We start from the raw sequence: 21,366 nt of genomic DNA, 5'->3' as shown, positions 1-21,366 counted from the left end.
TGGATTCTAAGGATATATTATTGAGTTTTGTTTTCTTATTTCATTAGATTCCAGGTGGAAAGAAGTTTGATTCTGTGGTTGTCAATGGATTTGTTTGTACCAAAAATATTGCACATAAAAAGGTAATGTGATCTTTTCCGACAATGAAGGTCAGCAAACTATGATTGTGTACCAAGCCAACAAGTTGGGGTACTAACTTCTAATCATAGAAGAGAAGGAGAATGGATATCAAGGAGTAGTTTAGCAGTGTCTGCTTTAGGGGTGAAATCTTGGAGGTTCAGGAAAGGTCTCCCAGAGCTGATGATGATTAGGATTTGGGTAATAGGAACTCATCGGACAAAAGAAGAGGGGGAGGGTGGGTCAGGCTTCCAGACCAACAGAATGATAGGATACTGGTATCATTTCTCCCTTGACCCTGCCACATCTTAGGGAGACAAGGTTTCTCTAATAGCCTGGAGTCCTTCCAGAGGCCTAGAATTTTAAAACTTTGCTGTTTTAGGACTGAGCTGCGGAATTATCACTGATATTCTGTTATCTTTCTTACCTTCTATCTCTGCCTTCAGGCCTGAGGCCTCTTTCTAGCACTAACACAAAGAAATGGGGTGAAATAACCTGGTGTGTTAAAGAATCTCTGAGATCCTAAGGTGCAAGATGAGAAAGGAGATGAGGTTGGAGGAAGGCAAGGGCTTTGTATCCCAGTAGGGGCCTTGAACTTTATTCTGAAGGCCACTGATTCTCAAAGTGCATAGTACATTAGGGTCACCTGTGGACATAGTTAAATATGTAGAGTCCTAAGCCCAACCCTTAGAAATTCTCATTCAGTATAAGGGAGTTGGTGGGGTGGGGAGGTGGGGTTGCTTTTAAAGTAGGCGTTCCAGATGTTTCCAGTGTCATTTGTTGCTCCTCACATTTTGAGAAGCCATCAGTCTAGCAGTGCTCTCAAATTTGCTGTGCTTCTGAATCACTATGGGAGCTTACTGCAAATAGAGATAACCTGACCCCCCACCTCTGGGAATACTGATTTGGTTACTATGAGAGCTTAGGCAGATTTCTAGCCTGAACGACTAGGTGGGTGAACTGCAGTCCTATCTTCACTCTTTTCTAAGCAGAGACTAATTCATTTTTGGTAAAGGCATTAGGCTCCTGAAAATTATTAGTGACCATAGATAAATAAAAGTACGCTTGGATTTGAACTATTGTCACTATTTCTACATAGAATCTTATTAAACCAGGCACATTACCCATCAAAGTAGTAATTTAAGCCAAATGAAATGATCTGTGTTGAATTAAAAGGTAAGTATGTTGAGATTATCTCCAGAATTGAAAGTTATATGTGGGTGTGGTAGAAACATAGGCATGAATGACTGTCTTGCTCCACTGACCATATTTAGAGGTAGTCTTTAATTTGTAGTTGGTAAAAAATCCCTAAATGTAGTTCCCCAACTGATGAGTCACTGTTTCAAGATCATTTGCCAGTTTGGAGTCTACAGCATGGTCAGTCTGAAACCTCCATTGCGGGACCCAGGCTCTTCTGCCTGTGGTTTTAGTTACATGGATAGGGTGTATTGTTGGAATCTGTGCTTCTGGATATGCTTTAAGGTTTTCCTTTTTAAACTTTTTACCCACTTTGGCTTGCCAGTTTATAGTTTCTTGGAATCTATTCAGGGGGCATTTTCATTCTTTTCTCCCTCCTCTGTCCTTGAATTTTAGAAAGGTTAAGTTCGGCTTTCAAAGTTGCTGATTTCTATGAGTTTATAAAGTATCCTGTCTTTAAGCTCCTCTCCTCCATACCCAGGGCTTGATATCTTTTCTTGCAATATTAAAAAAACAAAAACCTTTTAAGAGAGTATAGAGCCAAGTTTTTAGAAGTCTGCATTGCTCTGAGCTCATTATTTGTTTTGAAAAAATATATAAGAGAATACCACAAAAGAACTAAATGAGAGTATTTCATTACAAATATAAGGAAATAATCTATTTAGGAGGAATTATAAACAGTGTGAGTTTAGTGATTAAAGGAGGTCTGTAACATAATAGACTTTAAAATCTTTTAACAAACTTCATCTTTTGTAGATGAATTCTTGTATTAAAAATCCCAAAATTCTTCTGTTGAAATGTTCCATCGAGTATCTCTACAGAGAAGAAACTAAATTTACCTGCATTGATCCTATTGTGCTTCAGGTAAGAACTTCTTACTGAAACAGTGATCTGGAGGGATGTTTGTGTACTGTAGTGCCTGCAAACACTTAGAACTCTTTCCAGCCGCTTAAATTGGAGGGGCAAAGAAACTCAATTGCATTTGTTTCATTAAAAACATTTTTTTATAGGGGCGCCTGGGTGGCTCAGTTGGTTAACCATCTGACTCTTGATTCCAACTCAGGTCATGATCTCATGGTAATGGGATCAAACCTCTTGTATGGCTCTGCACTGACAGCGTGGAGCCTGCTTGTGATTCTCTCTGTCTGCTCCTCCCCCGCCTATGCTCCCTCCTCTCCTGCCCAATAAATAAATAAACTTAAAAAATTTTTTTTTAATTTATTAAATCATTATAAAAGACATTTTTATGTATTACTTTGGAAGCTTACCAAAACCTCTGTCACTCCTCATTTTTATTTATATTTATTATTTTTTAAATGTTTATTTTGAGAGAGTGCATGCACTTGCAAGCAGGGGATGGGGCAGAGAGAGAGAGAATCTTAAGCAGGCTCTGTGCTGACAGCACAGAGCCCGACACTGGGCATGATCTCACATGCTCACATGTGAGCATGAGATCATGACCTGCGCCGAAATCAAGAGTCAGATGCTTAACCAACTGAGACACTGAGGCACCCCTGTCATTCCTTATTTTTAGAGTTTCAGAGTGTTAAGGGGAACCTAGAACTTTCTGGGAATATACGGAAGAAAAAGTGAAAATCTGAATTCTGGCCTCTGTGCGCACTTGGGTTGTTGATTTACTTCAAGTATTTTTCTAACTTACCAGATTCCCAGTGGCAATACCTGGCTTTTCATATAGTCTGTTCTACTAAACCACTTGTTTCTGGAACACCGGTTACCTTGTACACAGCTGGTAAAGGGGAGCAGCATCAGATGGAAGTTGTGTTGGTTTCTATGTGATTTTTCTTAGCTAAGGGGACCCAGCATGGCTGCAGTAGGATCATAACCCTCATAACCCTCAACTGGAAAGAAGAATCCGCCTCAGCTTGGCTGCTACCAAGGCAGGAACCCTTTTGGCTCTTTTTAAGAAATTCAAAGTGCTCTGCTGTTGGAAGGACTCTCTCCCTGGAGGGAAGCACCCCTAGCCCTGGGTGTTTCTTAATGGCTCCACTGCTCAGAGCTCCTTTTGTGGTTGTACTGTTGCAGTTGCTTTTGTACACTTAAAATTTCCCTTGAGGCATGAGGCAGCCTCCAGCTGTGCTGAGCTACCTATTGGGGCTGTCCACATTCTCTCTCAAGGTACTGATTATTTTTGTTAGTGCGCTGGATATGAAGTTATATTGGTTTAAAAAGTTTTTTGCCCCGACTTCTTTTCTACCATAAATACTATTAATTTTAATCAGCAGTTGTTCAAAATGGGAGGGTTTCAGGAATGCGTCTGTAATATTATAGTAGAAACACATTCAGTTCCAGAAACATTTAGAGAAACTTGAAAATTCGTGGGTGATAGGCACATTTTTCTGAGAGTGGTAGGAGCAGTCACTTTTGTACTGAATTCATAGACACCAACAGAAGAAACTTCGTTGTGGTTTATGGAACTCTGCTCTATTGCTTAATGAACTCTGTTACTTGGGGCTCTTTCTTCTTTAGAATTCAGTTATAAATAAGGGCAAATCAGGGGTTCTGCCTATATCATACCCTCCCTACTAGCTCTGATGTACTGTGCCTTCTCAGTGGTGACATGAAATAAGGAATTAGGGGAAACACAATTACTGTCTGTGGAATCTCAGATTCTTTAATGCTGGGAATTTTCTTGATCTCAATGAAGCGGTCCGTGGAAAACTTTTATAGGATCAGATCACAACTGCATTGATTGTAAGGCTTATCCTGGTTGCATTTGTTAAAATGTATAAAATTATAGGTCTTGTAATTGATGAATTGGGTAGCTGAAATCCACAGGTAATTATTTACAGAACATTTATACTTAAATTTATTCACTCCATTTTAACTCCATTCTTGCAAGTAGGTTAAGATACTAAAGTCTTTTTGTGTTAGAGAAGTTTGCTCTGGGCAAACATGTATCTAAGAGACATGATTTAATTCACATAACCTAAAGCATCTTGGTTGTGCTTTGAAACATAGTTTCTTATACCTCTAATACCTGCCCTGTAGAAGCTTTTAGTTTGAATTAATATAAAGCATCAGCTTATTTTTTTCTCCTTTTTTGTTTGGTCCAATCAATGTGGAATAAGCAAAGAAGAAGCTGAAATTTTGGTTCATACAGGTGTACCTCAGAGATACTGCAAGTTCGGTTCCAGGCCACTGCAGTAAAGCCAGTATTGCGATAAAGCAACTTAGGTGACTTGTTTGGTCTCTCAGTGCATATAAAAGTTATGCTTACACCGTACTGTAGCCTTTTAAGTGTGCAAATAGCATTATATCTAAAAAAAAAAGTATACATGAATTAAAAACACTTTACTGCTAAAAAATGCTGACCATCATCTGAGCTTTCAGTGAGTTGTTCAAAATCACTGATTACAGAGTACCATAACAGATATAGTAAGAATGAAAAAGTGTAAAATACTGCGAGAATTTCCAAAATGTGACACAGATATGAAATGAGCGAATGCTGTTGGAAAAATGGTGCGAATAGACTTGTTTGACACAGGGTCACCACAGACCTTCAATTTGTAAAAAGTGCAGTACCTGCGAAGCACAGTGAAGCAAACTATAATAAACAAGGTATGCCTGTAATTAGAAAGAGGGTGAGTGACAGAGGCCAAGCAGGTAATTACCCTGGGGCTTTACAGTGTCTTCACAAAGCTGGCACTACTGGTGAAATTATGATATTTGGAAGTTTTGGGTTTGAGAACAAACGGCTAAGAAAGAATTCTTGAGACATTTTCGGTGTAAAGAGGTGATTTTCTTACAGCGTGGGGAGAAAGAGGGAAACAGAGGCAAAAGAAATGTAACTGAGCAGAAAGAGCTGCCCTGGGATTGTGAGGAGTGACTGATTATATACTTTTTAATTAGTGAGGGTTAGGGATAGCAGAAGTCTCTAAGGAATTTGGAAGCAAGACTTTCTGGACCTTGACGGGCTAGTTGCTGTTAAGATAAGGTTACATTTAGTCTTTAGTAAAACATAAACATTGAGGCACTAAGGCAGCCCTGAGTTCCTTGAAGAAGGTCACACTCTGCATGTTCAGGTATCAGTGTGCTGTAAGCTGTTAGGAAATTTCATTTAAGTTACAGTTCTTTTGCCTTTGTTTCCCTCATCACTACTAGGTCTGTTGGTGTGCTTCTGCTCCATTCCATGCTCATGGCCCACTTCCCGATATTCTGTCCTTGCTGGGCCTGGCCCAGGCCTCCTTTGAACATGGTGCTTCATGTGCAGTCACGATAGCTGATTATAGTTGGGACTGAGAGGAAGTGTATTTGCCATCCCTGTGCCAAAGGCCAGAAATTAAAAAAAAAAAAAAAAAAAAAATCAACTTATTATAGTTACACTTTTGAAGCTGTACAGATAAAATCATTGAAAATGCCATTAAATGACCATTTGGTAAGTAGAGTAGGAAATTAACAGGTTTCAAGGGAAAAAATCCATTTCGTTAATAATTGGAGATGTTGAAAACGTACAATTTCTATCAGTAAACAGAAAACGGTAGAAATGTACTTCATAGTGGTGGGTTCATTGCAGGGAGTAGGCTCATCCATTGCTGGCGGCACTGACCATGAATACAGACTTGCTCAAAAGACACTTCGGGCGTGTGGAGCAGAAGTGACAGACATGCACACACATTCAAGTGTCTCCTTTCTGGAGCCCATAAATTTTATGAAACAGTCAGTGATTTGTATTGTTTTAACTCTGGTCATTGTTGGTAGTATTCATTTGCTTTGAAAATAAGCCTTCGTCAAGAAATTGTATTAAGTGGTATGTTTTAGGTCTTTATAGCTGTACTAAGTAGAAGATGATCTTCTGGGAGATTGAAATGAGGAAGAAGCTGAAATAGCATCTGTTAGAGAGTTATTTATTCCAATACCCAAAGAAGAGCTACTCTAGTTAATTTCAGAATGTAGTAGGGGGATTCTATATTTAAAGAATGAGAAATTGCTTTCATTGGGGAGTTAGGTTCACTGAGGTTAGGTTTGTTTGTTTTCTTTTAATCTCTAAGAGCAAACTAATTGGATTCTTGGCTTTCACATTATTAGTTATTAAGAATTGAAAATCCTTCAAAGTACAATTAGTGAGTCAGAAAATGGAATTTCTCCTAAAACCCTTTTTTATTAGCATAACCAACAGTTCAGATTTATGAATAATATTCTTGGTTGTGTTTGAAGTGACTTGCTTATAGACTTATTTGGAGATGAAGAGACTTAGTCAAACCCTCCTGATGTTTTAATATTTGTAGATCTTGAATTGAAGCAGGTATAATATTTTTGATGTTTTTTTTTTTCCTTAGGAAAGGGAATTCTTGAAGAATTATGTTCAGCGAATAGTTGATGTTCGACCTACATTGGTTCTAGTTGAAAAAACAGTGTCTCGGATTGCCCAAGACATGTTACTAGAACATGGCATTACTTTGGTCATTAATGTAAAATCAGTGAGTGTTCCTATTTTTCTATCATTTAAAAAAAATCTCTGTTTTTAAATTTATATGCATCATATTGATATGCAGGGATCTTTGATTATCTGTTTGGTCTTCCATATATATTGAAAGTACGACAGTAAGCACGACAGTCGTTTCTTTAAGACTAGAGAATCTCAGACTGGAGGAAAGGGTAATAAATTATATAGCACTCATTATAGTTGTAACACCAAAGATGTAATAGATAATTGGTAATGAGTAGAGTATTTGTTGAGCCTTTGTTTTGTTTGGGGAATTGTACGAGTAGAAGATGCTCTCTCTCCTGAAAAGTTACCCTCTTCAGAATAGAGGCCACTTCTAGGAAATTTCCCGTTTCCCCCAGTCCTGTGCACGATGCTCACATGTCTTTTAATAATGTTATTAATATGAGTCTGGTTTGTTTTCGTGGGAACATATTGATCACTGAGCAACTACTTACAGTGTAATCTAGAATCAAAAATTATTATATAATTAAAATTAAGAAAATTAATTGTGAAGTTTATGTCTAAATTTTTCCTATTTTCCAGATAAAATTTACTAAGAATTTTATTCTCTAATTTTGTAATAAAACGTTTTTCTGTGTTCTAGCAAGTTTTAGAACGAATCAGTCGGATGACCCAAGGTGATTTAGTAATGTCGATGGACCAGCTGCTTACAAAACCCCACCTGGGCACCTGTCACAAATTTTATATGCAGATCTTTCAGTTGCCTAATGGTGAGTGATCATTAGATAGATTGACCTGAGATTGGAGAATTGAAGAAATGAGTAAACTCATCAGTACTACAGTGTTTACTTTTTCCTAATTTCTAATAATCCATTAATAATGTTTAGTTATAATACTAACATCTATTAGCAGTGTTTGTTAAATGAGGATTGGTAACTGTGGTCTTACTTGAAAGTTTTTCTTTTGTAGAGGTCAAGATAATGAAATAATTCTGTCTGGGCTTGTGGAATGCCAACTATGTCTTCTTAAACTTTTTATATGTTTATTTGTAGAGCAAACCAAAACACTGATGTTTTTTGAAGGCTGTCCACAGCACCTGGGCTGTACAATCAAGCTTAGAGGAGGCTCTGATTATGAGCTGGCTCGAGTTAAAGAGATCCTAATATTTATGATCTGTGTAGCTTATCATTCTCAACTAGAAATCTCCTTCCTCATGGATGAATTTGCTATGCCTCCTACGTTAACACAAAACCCTTCCTTCCATTCTCTGATTGAGGGGCGGGAGGATGAAGGGACCGCACAAGAGCCGTTCAGCGGAAGTCCCCTCCCCCGGGAGCCTGACTTTCCTCCAGAATTTCTGTCCTCCGATGATAGCAGTTTGCTAGAATCAAGGATTGTGTTTGAGAAGGGTGACCAGGAGAATAGAAGCATTCCACAGGATGTTGCCTGTTTGAAGCATCAAGAGTATGCCACAACGGCTTGCCCTGCAGGGATCCCCTGTGCTCTCTTTCCATCGGTCCCAGAATCGTTGTTGCCGCTCCACGTGGACGACCAGCAGGATGCTGTGGGCTTGGAGCAGCCGGAGGCTTTGCAGCACCCAGATGAGCTACAGGATCCCAAAAGCCAGATGAGAGCCTTTAGAGACCCTTTGCAGGATGACACTGGATTGTATGTTACTGAGGAGGTTACCTCTTCTGAAGATAAACGAAAGACTTATTCTTTGGCCTTTAAACAGGAATTGAAAGATGTGATCCTCTGTATCTCCCCAGTGATCACATTCCGGGAGCCCTTCCTTTTAACTGAAAAAGGGATGAGATGCTCTACTCGAGATTATTTCGCAGAGCAGGTTTACTGGTCTCCTCTCCTCAATAAAGAGTTCAAAGAAGTGGAAAGCAGGCGGAAGAAGCAGCTGCTTAGGGATCTCTCTGGTCTTCAAGGCATGAACGGAAGTGTTCAGGCCAAGGCTATTCAAGTCTTGCCCTCGCACGAGCTAGTGAGCACTAGAATTGCTGAGCATCTTGGGGATAGCCAGAGCTTGGGTAGAATGCTGGCTGATTATCGGGCCAGAGGAGGAAGAATTCAGCAAAAAAATGCAGACCCTTTTGCTCATTCAAAGGATGTACCTGGTACTTCAAGTGGCAGATCAGGAAGCAAAACTGATGGTGACGAGGAGAAAGGGTTGATTCCGAGTGATGCAGTGTGGTCGACAAAGGTGAGGCAGACCACTTTGGGAGCTTGTGCAAATTTAGAAAGTGTTGAAAAACTTGCTGTGGCAGGGTTAAAAAAAAACCCATGAATATGACAGATTGCCTGCAGATTTATTATGTATTTCTTCTTTTAGTTTCTTTTTTTTTTTTTTTTTGCCCGGAGTCTGTTGGCTCATGTATTGCTTTCAAATGTATAAGGTAGGACGGGGCACCTGGGTGGCTCAGTTGGTTGAGCATCCGACTCATGATTTTGGCTCAGGTCATGATCCCAGGGTCATCGGATAGAGCCCTGGGTCGGGCTCTGTCCTGGGTGTGGAGCCTGCTTGGGATTCTCTCTCTCCTTCTCTCTCTGTCCCTCCCCTGCTTGTTCTCTCTCCCTTTCTCTCTCTCTCGAAATAAATAAACATAAAAAAAAATAAGAGTATAAAGTAATGAAACTTGACTTTTGAACGTTTCATGCTGAGCTCACAGTAAAGTAGGAAGAGCTTTGCCATGGGGAGAAGGGTGGAGCCATGTAAAATTTGTGGCAGGGTGACTTGGGTGTGGTGTGATGCATCCTTGATCCTTTTAATGATTATGAGGGAGAGCAAGATGAAGCTTACTATAGAAAATTGATGTGTTTTTAGAAAATCAGATTTATTTCTTTAGCATAAAACACTTTGCATTACTTAACTATGATAGTGCCCTTCTTTTTTTTTTTTAATATTTATTCATTTTTGAGAGACAGAGATAGAGTGTGAATGGGGGAGGGGCAGAGAGGGAGGGAGACAGAGAATCCAAAGCAGGCTCCAGGCTCTGAGCTGTCAGTACAGAGCCTGACGTGGGACTTGAACTGACGAGGGACTTGAACTCACGTAGCATGAGATCATGACCTGAGCTGAAGTTGGACACTTAACCCACTGGGCCACCCAGGCGCCCTATGCCCTTATTCTTTTTAAACAGCGATTGAGGGGAAATTAAGATTTGCTTATGGAAATACTGATGGTGGTTGTAATAAAACTAATGAAAACATCCATCTCTAAATGAGGATATGAAGTTGTTTAATAGAATAAATAAGATGTTTAATTTCACTGGTAGTTAGGGAAGTGCTAAATAGTAATGGTATATACTATTTTCTGTTCGGTACATTATTGTTTGTGAGATTGGCAAAAAAAGAAAGTGGTAAGAGTCATGGTTAACATGGTGTGGAAAAATAGCTATAATAAATTTTATGTAAATTGTGTTTATATACATTTATGTAAATTTATAGAAAATGATAGGGAGATCTGTTTTAGTTTGTGTGTGTGTGTGTGTATGTATGTATGTATGTGTATATACATACACACATACACATACCTATGGTCCAGGATTCCAATTTTTTAAAATTTTAATTTATATTTATCAAATTTTTATTTAAATTCTAGTTGGTTAACATGTAGTGTAATATTGGCTTCAGAAGTGATTAAGCACTTACATAGAACACCCAGTGCTCATCACAGGTGCCCTCCTTAATACCCGTCACCCATCTAACCCATCCCCACCCACCACCCCTCCATCAAACCCTAGTTTGTTCTCTGTCATTAAGAGTGTCTTATGGTTTGTTTCGCTCACTCTTCCCGCCCCCCTTCCCATGTTTTCATCTGTTTTTCTTTTTAAATTCCACACATGAGTGAAATCATATGGTCTTTGTCTTTCTCTGACTTATTTCGCTTAGCATAATTCACTGTAGCTTTTCCATGTTGTTGCAAATGGCAAGATTTCATTCATTTTGATGGCTGAGTAACATTCTCATTATATATATATATATACACACACACACACACACACACACACATACATGTATACACACATATACACATACATACACACATATATATGTATACATATATATAAATATATGTATGTGTATATATATGTATATATACCACATCTTCTTTATCCGTTTATCATTCGATGGACATTTGGGCTCTCTCCATAGTTTGGCTGTTAATAGCATTGCTATAAACATTGGGGAGCATGTGCCCTTTCAGATTTATATTTTTGTATCCTTTGGGTAAACAGTGTAAGAGTGTAATTGCTGGGTCGTAGGGTAGTTCTATTTTTAACTTTTTGAGGAACCTCCATACTATTCTCCAGAGTGACTGCACCAAGTTTGCATTCCCACGAACAGTGTGAGAGGGTTCCCCTTTTTCACATCCTTGTCAACACCTGTTGTTTCCTGTGTTGTTAATTGTAGCCATTCTCAGGATTCCCATCTTTTATAACCTATTCTGCAGATATAAGTAAGCATCTTATGTAAGGATGCTTACAGTTTGTAGGAATATATATGCGAGGATGTTTGCTGAAGCCTTGTTTCTAGTTTTTTGCAATAAAAAGGATGAGTTGGATCTCATTGAATAACCCAGGTAGAGCCTGTGATATATTTTCGAGGGTTAAAAAGCAAGTAGTGTTATATGCGGAATCCTCTCATTTTTATAAAAACACTATCCCCTGTGTATTCTTATGTGGGTGTTTTTGTGTGTACATGCGTGCGAGCTAGCAAAAAGAGGTCATGTTTTTAACCATATAATGAAAGCAATCACTTTGGGAGGTAGGGTGGCCTCAACGGAGGAGAGGCTTTATGTACTTCATGAATTTCTTCACTTACCTCTGTACTATTTGATTTTTGACAGAGAGCACCTGTTGCCTTTGTAATGCTCAAGAACAGGTATAAAGTATAAGTAAATAAATACTTGAGAGTTTTTCTCAGATTGATGTTATATCCAGCCATCAGTTCAGACTTTTTTTTTTAATGTTGGTCTATTTTGAGAGAGAGAGTGCATGCGCTTGGGTACAAGCGTGAGCAAAGGAGGGGCGGGGGCGGAGGGGGAGAGAATCCCAGGCGGCTCCATGCTTCAGTGCAGAGCCTGACCCGGGCCCAATCTCATGAGTCTGGGATCGTGACCTGAGATGAAATCAAGAACCTGATGCTCAACCGACTGAGCCATCCAGGTGCCCCAGTTCAGACTGTATCATATGGACTATTTAGTCAACTATTTACTTCCCAAATAATTTAATGCACTTTTATAAGTAAAAAAGAGTATTGAAGAAAACAAGCTATACATCTGTTTGTATTTTTAAGTTAGCTTAAGGTTTTTGCACTGGTTTGTCTCAAGAATGAGCTGCTCTTCTTCCTTATATTTAGTTTCTGGTAGTTTTCAGTCCTCTGTGGAACCCTTACAGTGATGACTGGAGGCTTCACAAGTCAAGAGGAATGTGTTGGATATTAGAAGCTTGCGTTGGGGTTGGAGTGTGGTGCCACTTGGGGTGCTTATCCGTTTCTTCCCTTTCAGGTGGACTGTCTGAACCCTGTTAACCACCAGAGACTGTGCGTGCTCTTCAGCAGCTCTTCTGCCCAGTCCAGCAACGCCCCCAGTGCCTGTGTCAGCCCTTGGTAGGGTTTTCCTCTTGCACTGTTGCATTGTATTTAAGAACAGAATTCCAGCAACTTAAAAAAAAAAAAAAAAAAAATCAGCCATTACGATCTGTTTTTAGGTACATGGCATGCTGCTCGTCGTATATGAATTGATAGAACTTTTAAACTTGTGAATTAAATATGAAATTTGTGTTGGTTCATGAGAAGTAAATGAAAGGTACCTTGAGTAAGAGTGAAAAGGATGTGAGGGATGGAAGGACATTTGTACTTATAAAAGTGAGAAAGTTGATACATAAGAGCTATTTTTTTTTTTTTAAGATTTTTTATTTTTAAGTGATCTCTACACCCAACATGGGGCTCGAACTCACAACCCTGGAGATCAAGAGTCACACACTCTACCGACTGAGCCCACCAGGTGTGCCTGTCAAAGCTAGTTTTAAGCATTTTGATGATAATGTACAATTTAGCCAAGTTTTCCATAAGGCATCATTTTCAAAGAAGTGGTCAGTCTTTTGCCTTATTAATGGATTTTGTCCTAAAACTTAATTCTAAGTAGATTGATAGAAAAAGGCTAGTTATTGCATAGTTTTATCTTTAGTTTTAAAAGTACTCTGGAATGTAGCTGCTTGTTTGTGGAGCACCGTTTCCTTGACAAAATGTGTTCTGTATTTAATCTTGGTCTCCAGAAACACTTATTGCTTCCAGTGAGATCAGGGATCCTTCTGGTTCCCGTATAGCTCTAGCGGACTGACTTGGGGCTGGGGAACCCACAGGAATTTTCTCTGGGGGTTTACGGACTCCTTAGGTCAAGGCTTGAATAAGGTTTAGGCTACAGCAGGGCTATAACCAAATTCTCTTATTTGTGGGCATTTATAAGTCAGGAATTGGCTCTCCCGGAAGAATATGAGCTGCTGCTGTTCTTGCTCAGTAAAGGTATGAGGACCAGAGAGCAAGAGACAGGAGTTCTGTTTTATGGTGATAGAGCAGAAGGGCTCTGTGAAAGAAGCTTTTATCTCTTCCTGGCTCATATCTATTTTACTCATTTAATGTTATTGTTTATGCATCCTGATGTAGTTTGATAAGATGCTAATGGACTGGGAACGGATAAGGAGCTAGTCCAAACCTGTTTTATCAGCTGAGGTCAAACCTGTTCTAGAAGAACAGCAAAATATTACCTACTCTAATACTGCCTTCTAGTCACATCTAACAAGTAATCAGTTTGTAGTCTCATGAAGTATCTTTGCTGTGTGGCAATTCTTACGATATGTTCCTGAGAAATGTTGTCTTCTTTTAGGATTGTAACAATGGAATTTTATGGAAAGAATGATCTTACATTAGGCATATTTTTAGAGAGATACTGTTTCAGGTAAGAACAAATTTTCTCCTTATGTTTCATGTATGCTTTTCAGATGCCCAGGATTTCATCCTAAAACGTGAACATTAGTTGGAGTATTGTGTGGCCTTCACTCTGTATACCATACAGAGAAGGAATTTATTTCACATTCAACTCCAGGATATCTTATCCAGTTTGTTCCTCAGTCTTTGTCTAATTACACTGCCATCCCTAAGACTTTATTTTAGGATGTTTATCTTTAGAGTGATTGAAATGAGAGGCAGGAGAAGCATGAGAACAGCTAGACCTGGGTTTGAGTCTTAGTGCTGTCACCTGCCACTTAACATGATCAAGAGCAAGTGATTTTTACCAGCCCCCTTTACAGGGAATAACAAGCTCCAGATGTGATATGGACTCGACTAGGTAAAAAAATGAGTTGATACTTTAAAAATGCTAAGCAAATAGAAGGTACTCAGTAACTGGAAACTATCACTGAGCTGTAGCTGAAGACAGGATGCTCGGCTGCAGGCTCCGAGCAGTGTGGGTGGCACCCCGTGCGGATCGTCCACTGGTCAGCGTGACTCTGGAGAGGATGCTGCTCTTTCTGGAGATGGGGTCCAGTTAGCCAGTATTCATTCTACATTGCTCCTCGGTTTCATGGTTAATGTGAGGACTTTGTTTTTGTCAAAGGCCTTCTTATCAGTGTCCTAGCATGTTCTGTGATACCCCCATGGTGCATCATATTCGGCGCTTTGTCCATGGCCAAGGCTGTGTGCAGATAATTCTGAAGGAGTTAGATTCTCCAGTACCTGGATATCAACATACAATTCTTACCTATTCCTGGTGCAGAATCTGCAAACAGGTAAACGTGCCCTGTTACTGTAAATTTCATACAACATTATTTCTTTTTTTATTTGCATAGTTCTTTTGGGAGGGGGTGGTCTGTATTATTTTGGATTTATTTGTCATTGGGCTCTTATTTATTTTATCTTCCAGTGCTGTGTATTCCATTTAGTGTTTGTTTATTGAAGGTTCCATTTTAGAATTTATCAGTCATTATACAAAATATAAATACCTTGTTTGGTAAAATTATGGAGATTATATTTTGACAATTCTCAATTATACTTATTTATTCAGCACTTATTTAAGCACCATCTGTGTGCCAGGGACTGTGTAAGGGCTTGGCATGCCGTCTGTCCTCTGGGGAGGAGAAAGACTTGTAACACAGTAATTACAGTACGCCAGGATGTTTGTGGCTATTTGAGCCTATATCAACATTTCTATCTTAAGAGATACAGCTGAGACCATGTTTAAATTGATCTCTGCTGGTTTTCATGTGCCATGTGAAAAGGACCATTTTTGAGAAAAAGGAGCATGTGTTTTATTTCTTCTTTTCTTGTTTAACTCTGGAGGATATACTTGGTGACAATGTTATGCTTTCAGTATTTACTTTTTATCCAAATTATTTGCAGCAAGCTTATGCCAACTTTAACCTCATTGGCTTATTTTGGAGTGTGCTTTCGGAAGACACATATGAGAATTACAGATAAAATAATAATGTGACCTATGTCAGCATCATTGGTTGAGGAAGCCAAAATCAAAGGCTTCCTTCTGCAGTAGCACACGTATAGCCGTGAGATCATTTCTTGCAATGATCTTACTTTTTATACTTGTTCTTACAGGAACAAGTATGGTTCCTGTTAGACAGCTGGTAATATTTTGTTGCGGAATATGTGAACTTGTATAGATTGAGCAGTGAATTAAATGAATAACTTAAATTTGATTTTTATATCTTACATGCTTTGGTGTATATACTTCATTTTAAAACAAAAACTTCTGCCTTTGGGGCTATGCTAGAAAGGAAAAGGTAAACAGTTTTTGTTACACAAAGATGAAAGATTTCCATGTGTAAAAAAGTTATAATATGACCAAACAGTAATATACTTAATATTAAACTCCTGTAAGGCATGACAAAAAAAGGGCACAAAGCAGTTTCACACAAATGGCCAGTAGACGTATGCAAATAAATTTGAGTTGTTAGTAGAAAAGTGTAAATAAAACCAGTGAAGTGCAGTTTTATTTTGTTTTGTTTTTAAGAAATCACATTTCAAAGATTTATAATTCCTGAGATTGGTAAGCAAGTGGGGAAATTGGTATTCTCAGATACTGTTGGAGATTGTGTAAATCAGTGCACCAATTTTGGAAGACAGTGTGGCAAAAAGTCTCCAAGACCTCATAAATATTCATGCCATTTGACCTACCAATCCCCACTTTTCTTAATTTATTCCAAGGCAATAATTATGGATATTTGTAAGTGTGTGTGTGTGTGTGTGTGTGTGTGTGTGTGTGTGTGTATATATACACACACACACATATATTCATTCATCGGAGCATCATCAGAATAAAGAAAATCTTGTAACGTCTTAAATGTATATCAATAGGGATTGGTTTAATGTGTCCATATAATGGGATATTCTGTGGCCATTGAAATCAAGTTGTATAAGAGTATTTTATGTGGGAAAATATGTATGATACATTGTTAAGTAAAAATAATACAGGGTTATGAAACTAATTATAGGAAAGACTTTTTATTTACAAATATGCTGGCTGGGTACCTCCTATGAATTCATTTATGTGTATTCGTATGTATGTACGTCATGAAAGTAAAAATACTAGCATATTGATGGTGGTGGGATCACCAATGATACTGCATGTCCAGCTATCCCTAACTCTACCCACTTTAAACCTTTCTTTTTCCAGTTTTCTGCAGTCAAAATATATTAGATTTGTACTAGAAAAGAAACATTATTTTTTAAAAAAGAGATTCTCAGTATGTGGTTGCATAACAAGTGATTTATATGAATTTCAGGTAACACCAGTTGTTGCTCTTTCCAACGAGTCCTGGTCCATGTCATTTGCAAAATACCTTGAACTTAGGTTTTATGGGCACCAGTACACTCGCAGAGCCAATGCTGAGCCGTGTGGTCACTCCATCCACCATGATTATCACCAGTATTTCTCCTATAATCAGATGGTGGCATCTTTCAGGTAGGAAAGTGACCTTATACATAGTCACCTAGTCCCTAAAGGCTTTGTAACATTTCTTCTCTAACTAGATTGAATTAATTTGTGGTGTGTGTTGTTCCCCACTCCCACCCTTGCAAATGCAAAGGGTCATACTCTGTGCTAAGAGCTTTCAGTGTTGTCATTTTATTTAATCCTTATTTTAAGAAATAGGTATTATTATTAACCTCACTTTTGAGCTTACAGGTCACCTAGAGAGCTGGCAAGGGATGAAGTCGTGATGTGAGCTAGTAGATCTGCTGTACATGTTAATGTTAACCACTGTTTTACATGGAAGTATTGTCAGAATTTTTGTTGAGACATTAACTAGCATAAGGTTAATTGGATATTCTGGATAGAGCTAAAATCACCAGTTCAAAGAATGGGTCCACTGTGGTGCTAAATGATCTGAGAAAGCCTTCAGGTTCTGCCTTCAAAATATATCCAGAATCTGAACACTTGTTACCATCTCCGCCACTCCCACTCTGGACTGAGCCTCTGTTGCCTTTTGATAGATGATTGCAGTGGCCTCAACCAGTTTCCCTCTGGCCTTGCCCCCTGCAGTCTGATCTCAACAGCAGTCAAGTGATTTCCCTCAGTGAAAATCCGCTCAGGCCACTCCTCTGCTGTAGAGCCTTCTTCTGGGTGTCTGTTTCAGTGAGGGTGGAAGCCAGAGCCTATTTATGGGCCTGTGAGCTCCCGCAAGCTCTGACTGCTCAGTACCTCCTCTGGGTTCTCACCTCCTCCTCCTGTCCCCTCACTGCAGCCTCATTCGTACCAGGGAGGATCCTGCTTGGGAGCCTGGTGCTTGCCCTTCCTTCTCTGAACCGCCTACTCCCCAGATATCTGCCTGCTTTTCCTTACTTCCTGGGTCTTTGCTCATATTTTACCTGAGCTGACTCCTCACCCCTAGCACTCCCTGTCTCCCTTTCCTGCTTTATTTTTCTCTGTAGCACTTACCATCTGCAATAATGTATATTTTAAGTATTTGTTTTGGTTATTCCTGAATCTCCTTATTTCTGAATCATGAGGGCAGGAATTCTGGCCCTTGTTGAATGCTGTATCCTCAGCATCTAAAATAACATCTGACACAAAATAGGCCTTCAGGAAATACTTAGAATTAGAGCTTATTTCCTTTGGGAGCAAGAGCTTTAACTGTGAACCTACTGTGTGGACAGGTTATAGCATTTATTAGACAACATAAACTTGTGGGTGGAAAGACTCTTAAGGGACTCATGAGAATAAAGACTGATGAGGAATCCTCAGGAGCTGGGAAAGTGATGTGCTCATGAGCTAATTGTAGAAAGGGATTCCTCTCATTCATAAAGTTTATTTCCCAGCCATTGTTTTTTATTAGCCTCAGGGGATAAATGATGACATCACAGTACAATGAAGAAATAAACAAGACAAAAACCCTTCTAGAATTGGGGAGGGTATTATAATGGATGAAGTTGTCTTCAATATTTTTATAATTGTTGTAAAATGCTATTTTACAGAAACTTTTTCTTATGCCTCATAGGATTTATGATTACCTCTACTCAAGATATTAAAGTATTTTTTACTTTTCTACTATTACTTGTATTTTTTTCTCTCAGTTATTCTCCCATTCGGCTTCTTGAAGTATGTGTTCCTCTCCCTAAGATATTCATTAAACGTCAGGCCCCATTAAAAGTGTCCCTTCTTCAGGATCTAAAGGACTTCTTTCAAAAGTAAGTTTTAGTTTCTTCGATCATCTTTTTTTACAGATTTAAAAAAAATTGTAAATATTTTAAAATGTCAGGTTTATTCGTGTAGCTTTTTTTGAAATCATATTTTTAAAGTTTTTATTTATTTATTTATTACTTTTTAATATAATTTATTGACAAATTGGTTTCTATACAACACCCAGTGCTCATCCCAACAAGTGCCCTCCTCAGTGCCCATCACCCACTCTCCCCTCTCCCCCACCCCCCCATCCACCCTCAGTTTGTTCTCAGTATCCAAGAGTCTCTTACGATCGGCCTCCCTCACTGTAACTTTGTTTTCCCCCCTTCCCCTCCCCCATGGTCTTCTGTTAAGTTTCTCAAGATCTACCTATGAGTGAAAACATATGGTATCTGTCTTTCTCTGACTTACTTCACTTAGCATAATACCAACATAAATATTTTTCTAAATATATGTTGCATATATGCCTGTTACAAAAAAGAAGTAAGACTGCATAAAAGTATGAAAAAAAATCATACCATCTTAGACATAAAAACTGTTAAGATTTTGATGTACATCCCTTTAGGTCTTTTTTGTTTTGCAGAATTGTGTATGATTCTTAATTAAGTTAAATACAGTTAAAGTTTTGTGTGTGTGATTTTTCTTTTGATAAGAGATTAGAAGATTTAATTCCAACTTTTCTGAAGTGTTTAACATCCGTGTTTTTATCAGAGTTTCACAGGTATATCTTGCTGTTGATGAAAGACTTGCATCTTTGAAAACCGATACGTTTAGCAAAACAAGAGAGGAAAAAATGGAAGATATCTTTGCACAAAAAGAGGTAATTCGTTTCTCTGACAGAAACTCAAAGGTTAACTGTTAACTGTTACTCAGAAGTTTCCTTTGGGGGTGTGTGTCCTCACCTGCCCAAATTGTTTCTGTTCTGTGTAGATGGAGGAAGGCGAGTTCAAGAACTGGGTGGAGAAGATGCAAGCCAGGCTCATGTCCTCCTCCGCGGACGCCCCACAGCAGCTGCAGTCTATCTTCGAGTCCCTCATTGCCAAGAAGCAGAGTCTGTGTGAAGTGCTTCAGGCTTGGAACAACAGGTATGCTTTGCGCGCCTGGGGCTTCTTTAATGTTTGTGCAAAATTTGCTCTGCCGTGATGCTTTTAATGTAAAGGCCTTTTGGATAATGGATGTTACATTTTGCTCTCAAGTTGTGGAAGTTTTTGTTTTTCTGTCACCACCCCCCCTTCACAATTTAAAATATATATGCTAGTCATGGGGCGCCTGGGTGGCTCAGTTGGTTAAGTGTCCGACTTTGGCTTAGGTCATGACCTCGCGGTTCATGAGCTCAGGCCCCGCATCAGGTCAGGCTCTGTGCTGACAACCCAGAGCCTGGAGCCTGCTTCAGATTCTGTGCCTCTCTCTCTGCCCTTCCCCCACCTCACGCTCTCCATCTCTCAAATATGAATAAATGTTAAAAAAAATTTAAAAAGTATATATGCTTATCTTTAGGTAGTTTGTAAAGATAAAGAAACAAAGATGAGAGCAGCTTTCAGTGCTGTTTCAGATACTGAGGAGTGTGTGTGCTTATTGCATGTGATGTCACTGAATTAGTATTCCATGGAGTGATTATTGGTTTTTAGGCCAGGACTTTCAAGTATGTTGTTACTATTTTTTTTTAATGTTTATTTATTTATTTTTGAGACAGAGAGAGAGAGAGAGAGCACAAAGAGGGGAGGGGCAGAGAGAGAGGGAGAGAGAATCCGAAGCAGGCTCCAGGCTCTAGGCTGTCAGTACAGAGCCCGACGTGGGTCTCAAACCCATGGACTGTGAGATCATGACCTGAGCCGGTCGGACGCTTAACCGACTGAGCCACCCAGGTGCCCCTCAAGTATGTTATTATTTATACCTTTATTTAAATGTTTATTTGGGGAGATATTTCCCTTTAATGCTTATTTAAAAGTCGAGTTGGATTATAATAGCATTTATTTATTGAGCACTTGCATTATGCTAAGCAATAAGTAAGGCACTAGGTGGATGTTTAATCTTTTTTTGGTCTTATGAATCCTACAGTGTGTATATACTGTTTCCATTTTACAGAGGGGGAAACAGTATCTCTAAGAGACCAAGGCATTTACCCAAGTTGTGTAGTTACTAATTATCAGAGCTGGTTTGGAGCTCAGGTCTGTTGGTCACTCAAGCTAGTGTGTTTTGGTTACATTATGTTGTTTCTTATAATAACTTGCTGTTCTTTTATAACTATAGTCCTATGGCTAACAGCTCTTGATTAGTTGATTAGAAAAAAAAACAGAAACTTAGTTATACATAATTTTCATATCTATTGCAGTCAAAGTAGGAAATCTAATTGTTTTGGTTTCACAAAATTTGTAAATGTTATTCAGGATATTAGAAACAAACTATTCTCTTCCCCCCAACCCCTTTAATTATAGATTGCAGGACCTTTTCCAGCAGGAAAAGGGTAGAAAGCGACCTTCAGTTCCTCCAAGTCCTGGAAGACTGAGACAGGGGGAAGAAAGCAAGGTAATGAAATGTAGTCTTTAGTCTTCCATTGATATAAATATTATAGTTAATTTCATTTAAGACGCTCACAAGTAGTAATTTAATACGTAGATTTAATAATACTAAATAGTTTTTCATTTTGCAGTTGTGAGGTTTCCAAGAGACATGACCTGGATGAATTTTTTATCTTGCTTGAAATAAAATTGTTATAATTCGTTCATTTCAAACATTTGTTAAAAGCTACTGTCTATGGGCTTCACTGGAGAGAGCATCATGGTTGCAGTAGGTCTCTAAAGGAGAGATTTTGGACGTCCTGAGTGTATAATAGAGTCCTAATTTATTTTAATATGTAGTTTTGTGTGTTCTTTATTTCTGTGCTTAAGTGGGAAGTTTTTCTTGAGGGTTAGTTTTGCACATTGATTTCATTGGCTTTTCCTAA

General features: G+C 38.7%; 1 protein-coding gene across 3 annotated transcripts in view; it reads left to right on the top strand.

Annotated features, from left to right (window-relative positions):
- The window catches only part of PIKFYVE (phosphoinositide kinase, FYVE-type zinc finger containing), an 80,743-nt gene that overhangs the window by 36,581 nt on the left and 22,796 nt on the right, over positions 1 to 21,366 (top strand). For all 3 annotated transcript variants that reach the window (XM_049615025.1, XM_049615022.1, XM_049615023.1), the window contains 13 exons: positions 48 to 122; positions 2,071 to 2,178; positions 6,612 to 6,752; positions 7,365 to 7,491; positions 7,774 to 8,933; positions 12,240 to 12,340; positions 13,617 to 13,688; positions 14,346 to 14,517; positions 16,525 to 16,703; positions 18,314 to 18,427; positions 19,134 to 19,242; positions 19,353 to 19,507; positions 20,858 to 20,948. In XM_049615025.1, coding sequence (XP_049470982.1) covers positions 48 to 122; positions 2,071 to 2,178; positions 6,612 to 6,752; positions 7,365 to 7,491; positions 7,774 to 8,933; positions 12,240 to 12,340; positions 13,617 to 13,688; positions 14,346 to 14,517; positions 16,525 to 16,703; positions 18,314 to 18,427; positions 19,134 to 19,242; positions 19,353 to 19,507; positions 20,858 to 20,948 — 2,604 coding nt within the window. The remainder of the gene's footprint in view (positions 1 to 47; positions 123 to 2,070; positions 2,179 to 6,611; positions 6,753 to 7,364; positions 7,492 to 7,773; positions 8,934 to 12,239; positions 12,341 to 13,616; positions 13,689 to 14,345; positions 14,518 to 16,524; positions 16,704 to 18,313; positions 18,428 to 19,133; positions 19,243 to 19,352; positions 19,508 to 20,857; positions 20,949 to 21,366) is intronic.

The sequence above is a fragment of the Panthera uncia genome, assembly GCF_023721935.1.
Source record: "Panthera uncia isolate 11264 chromosome C1 unlocalized genomic scaffold, Puncia_PCG_1.0 HiC_scaffold_3, whole genome shotgun sequence".
Lineage (NCBI taxonomy): Eukaryota > Metazoa > Chordata > Mammalia > Carnivora > Felidae > Panthera > Panthera uncia.
The sequence above is the reverse complement of the archived record's forward strand: the minus strand, read 5'-3'. Positions and strand labels throughout refer to the sequence as shown.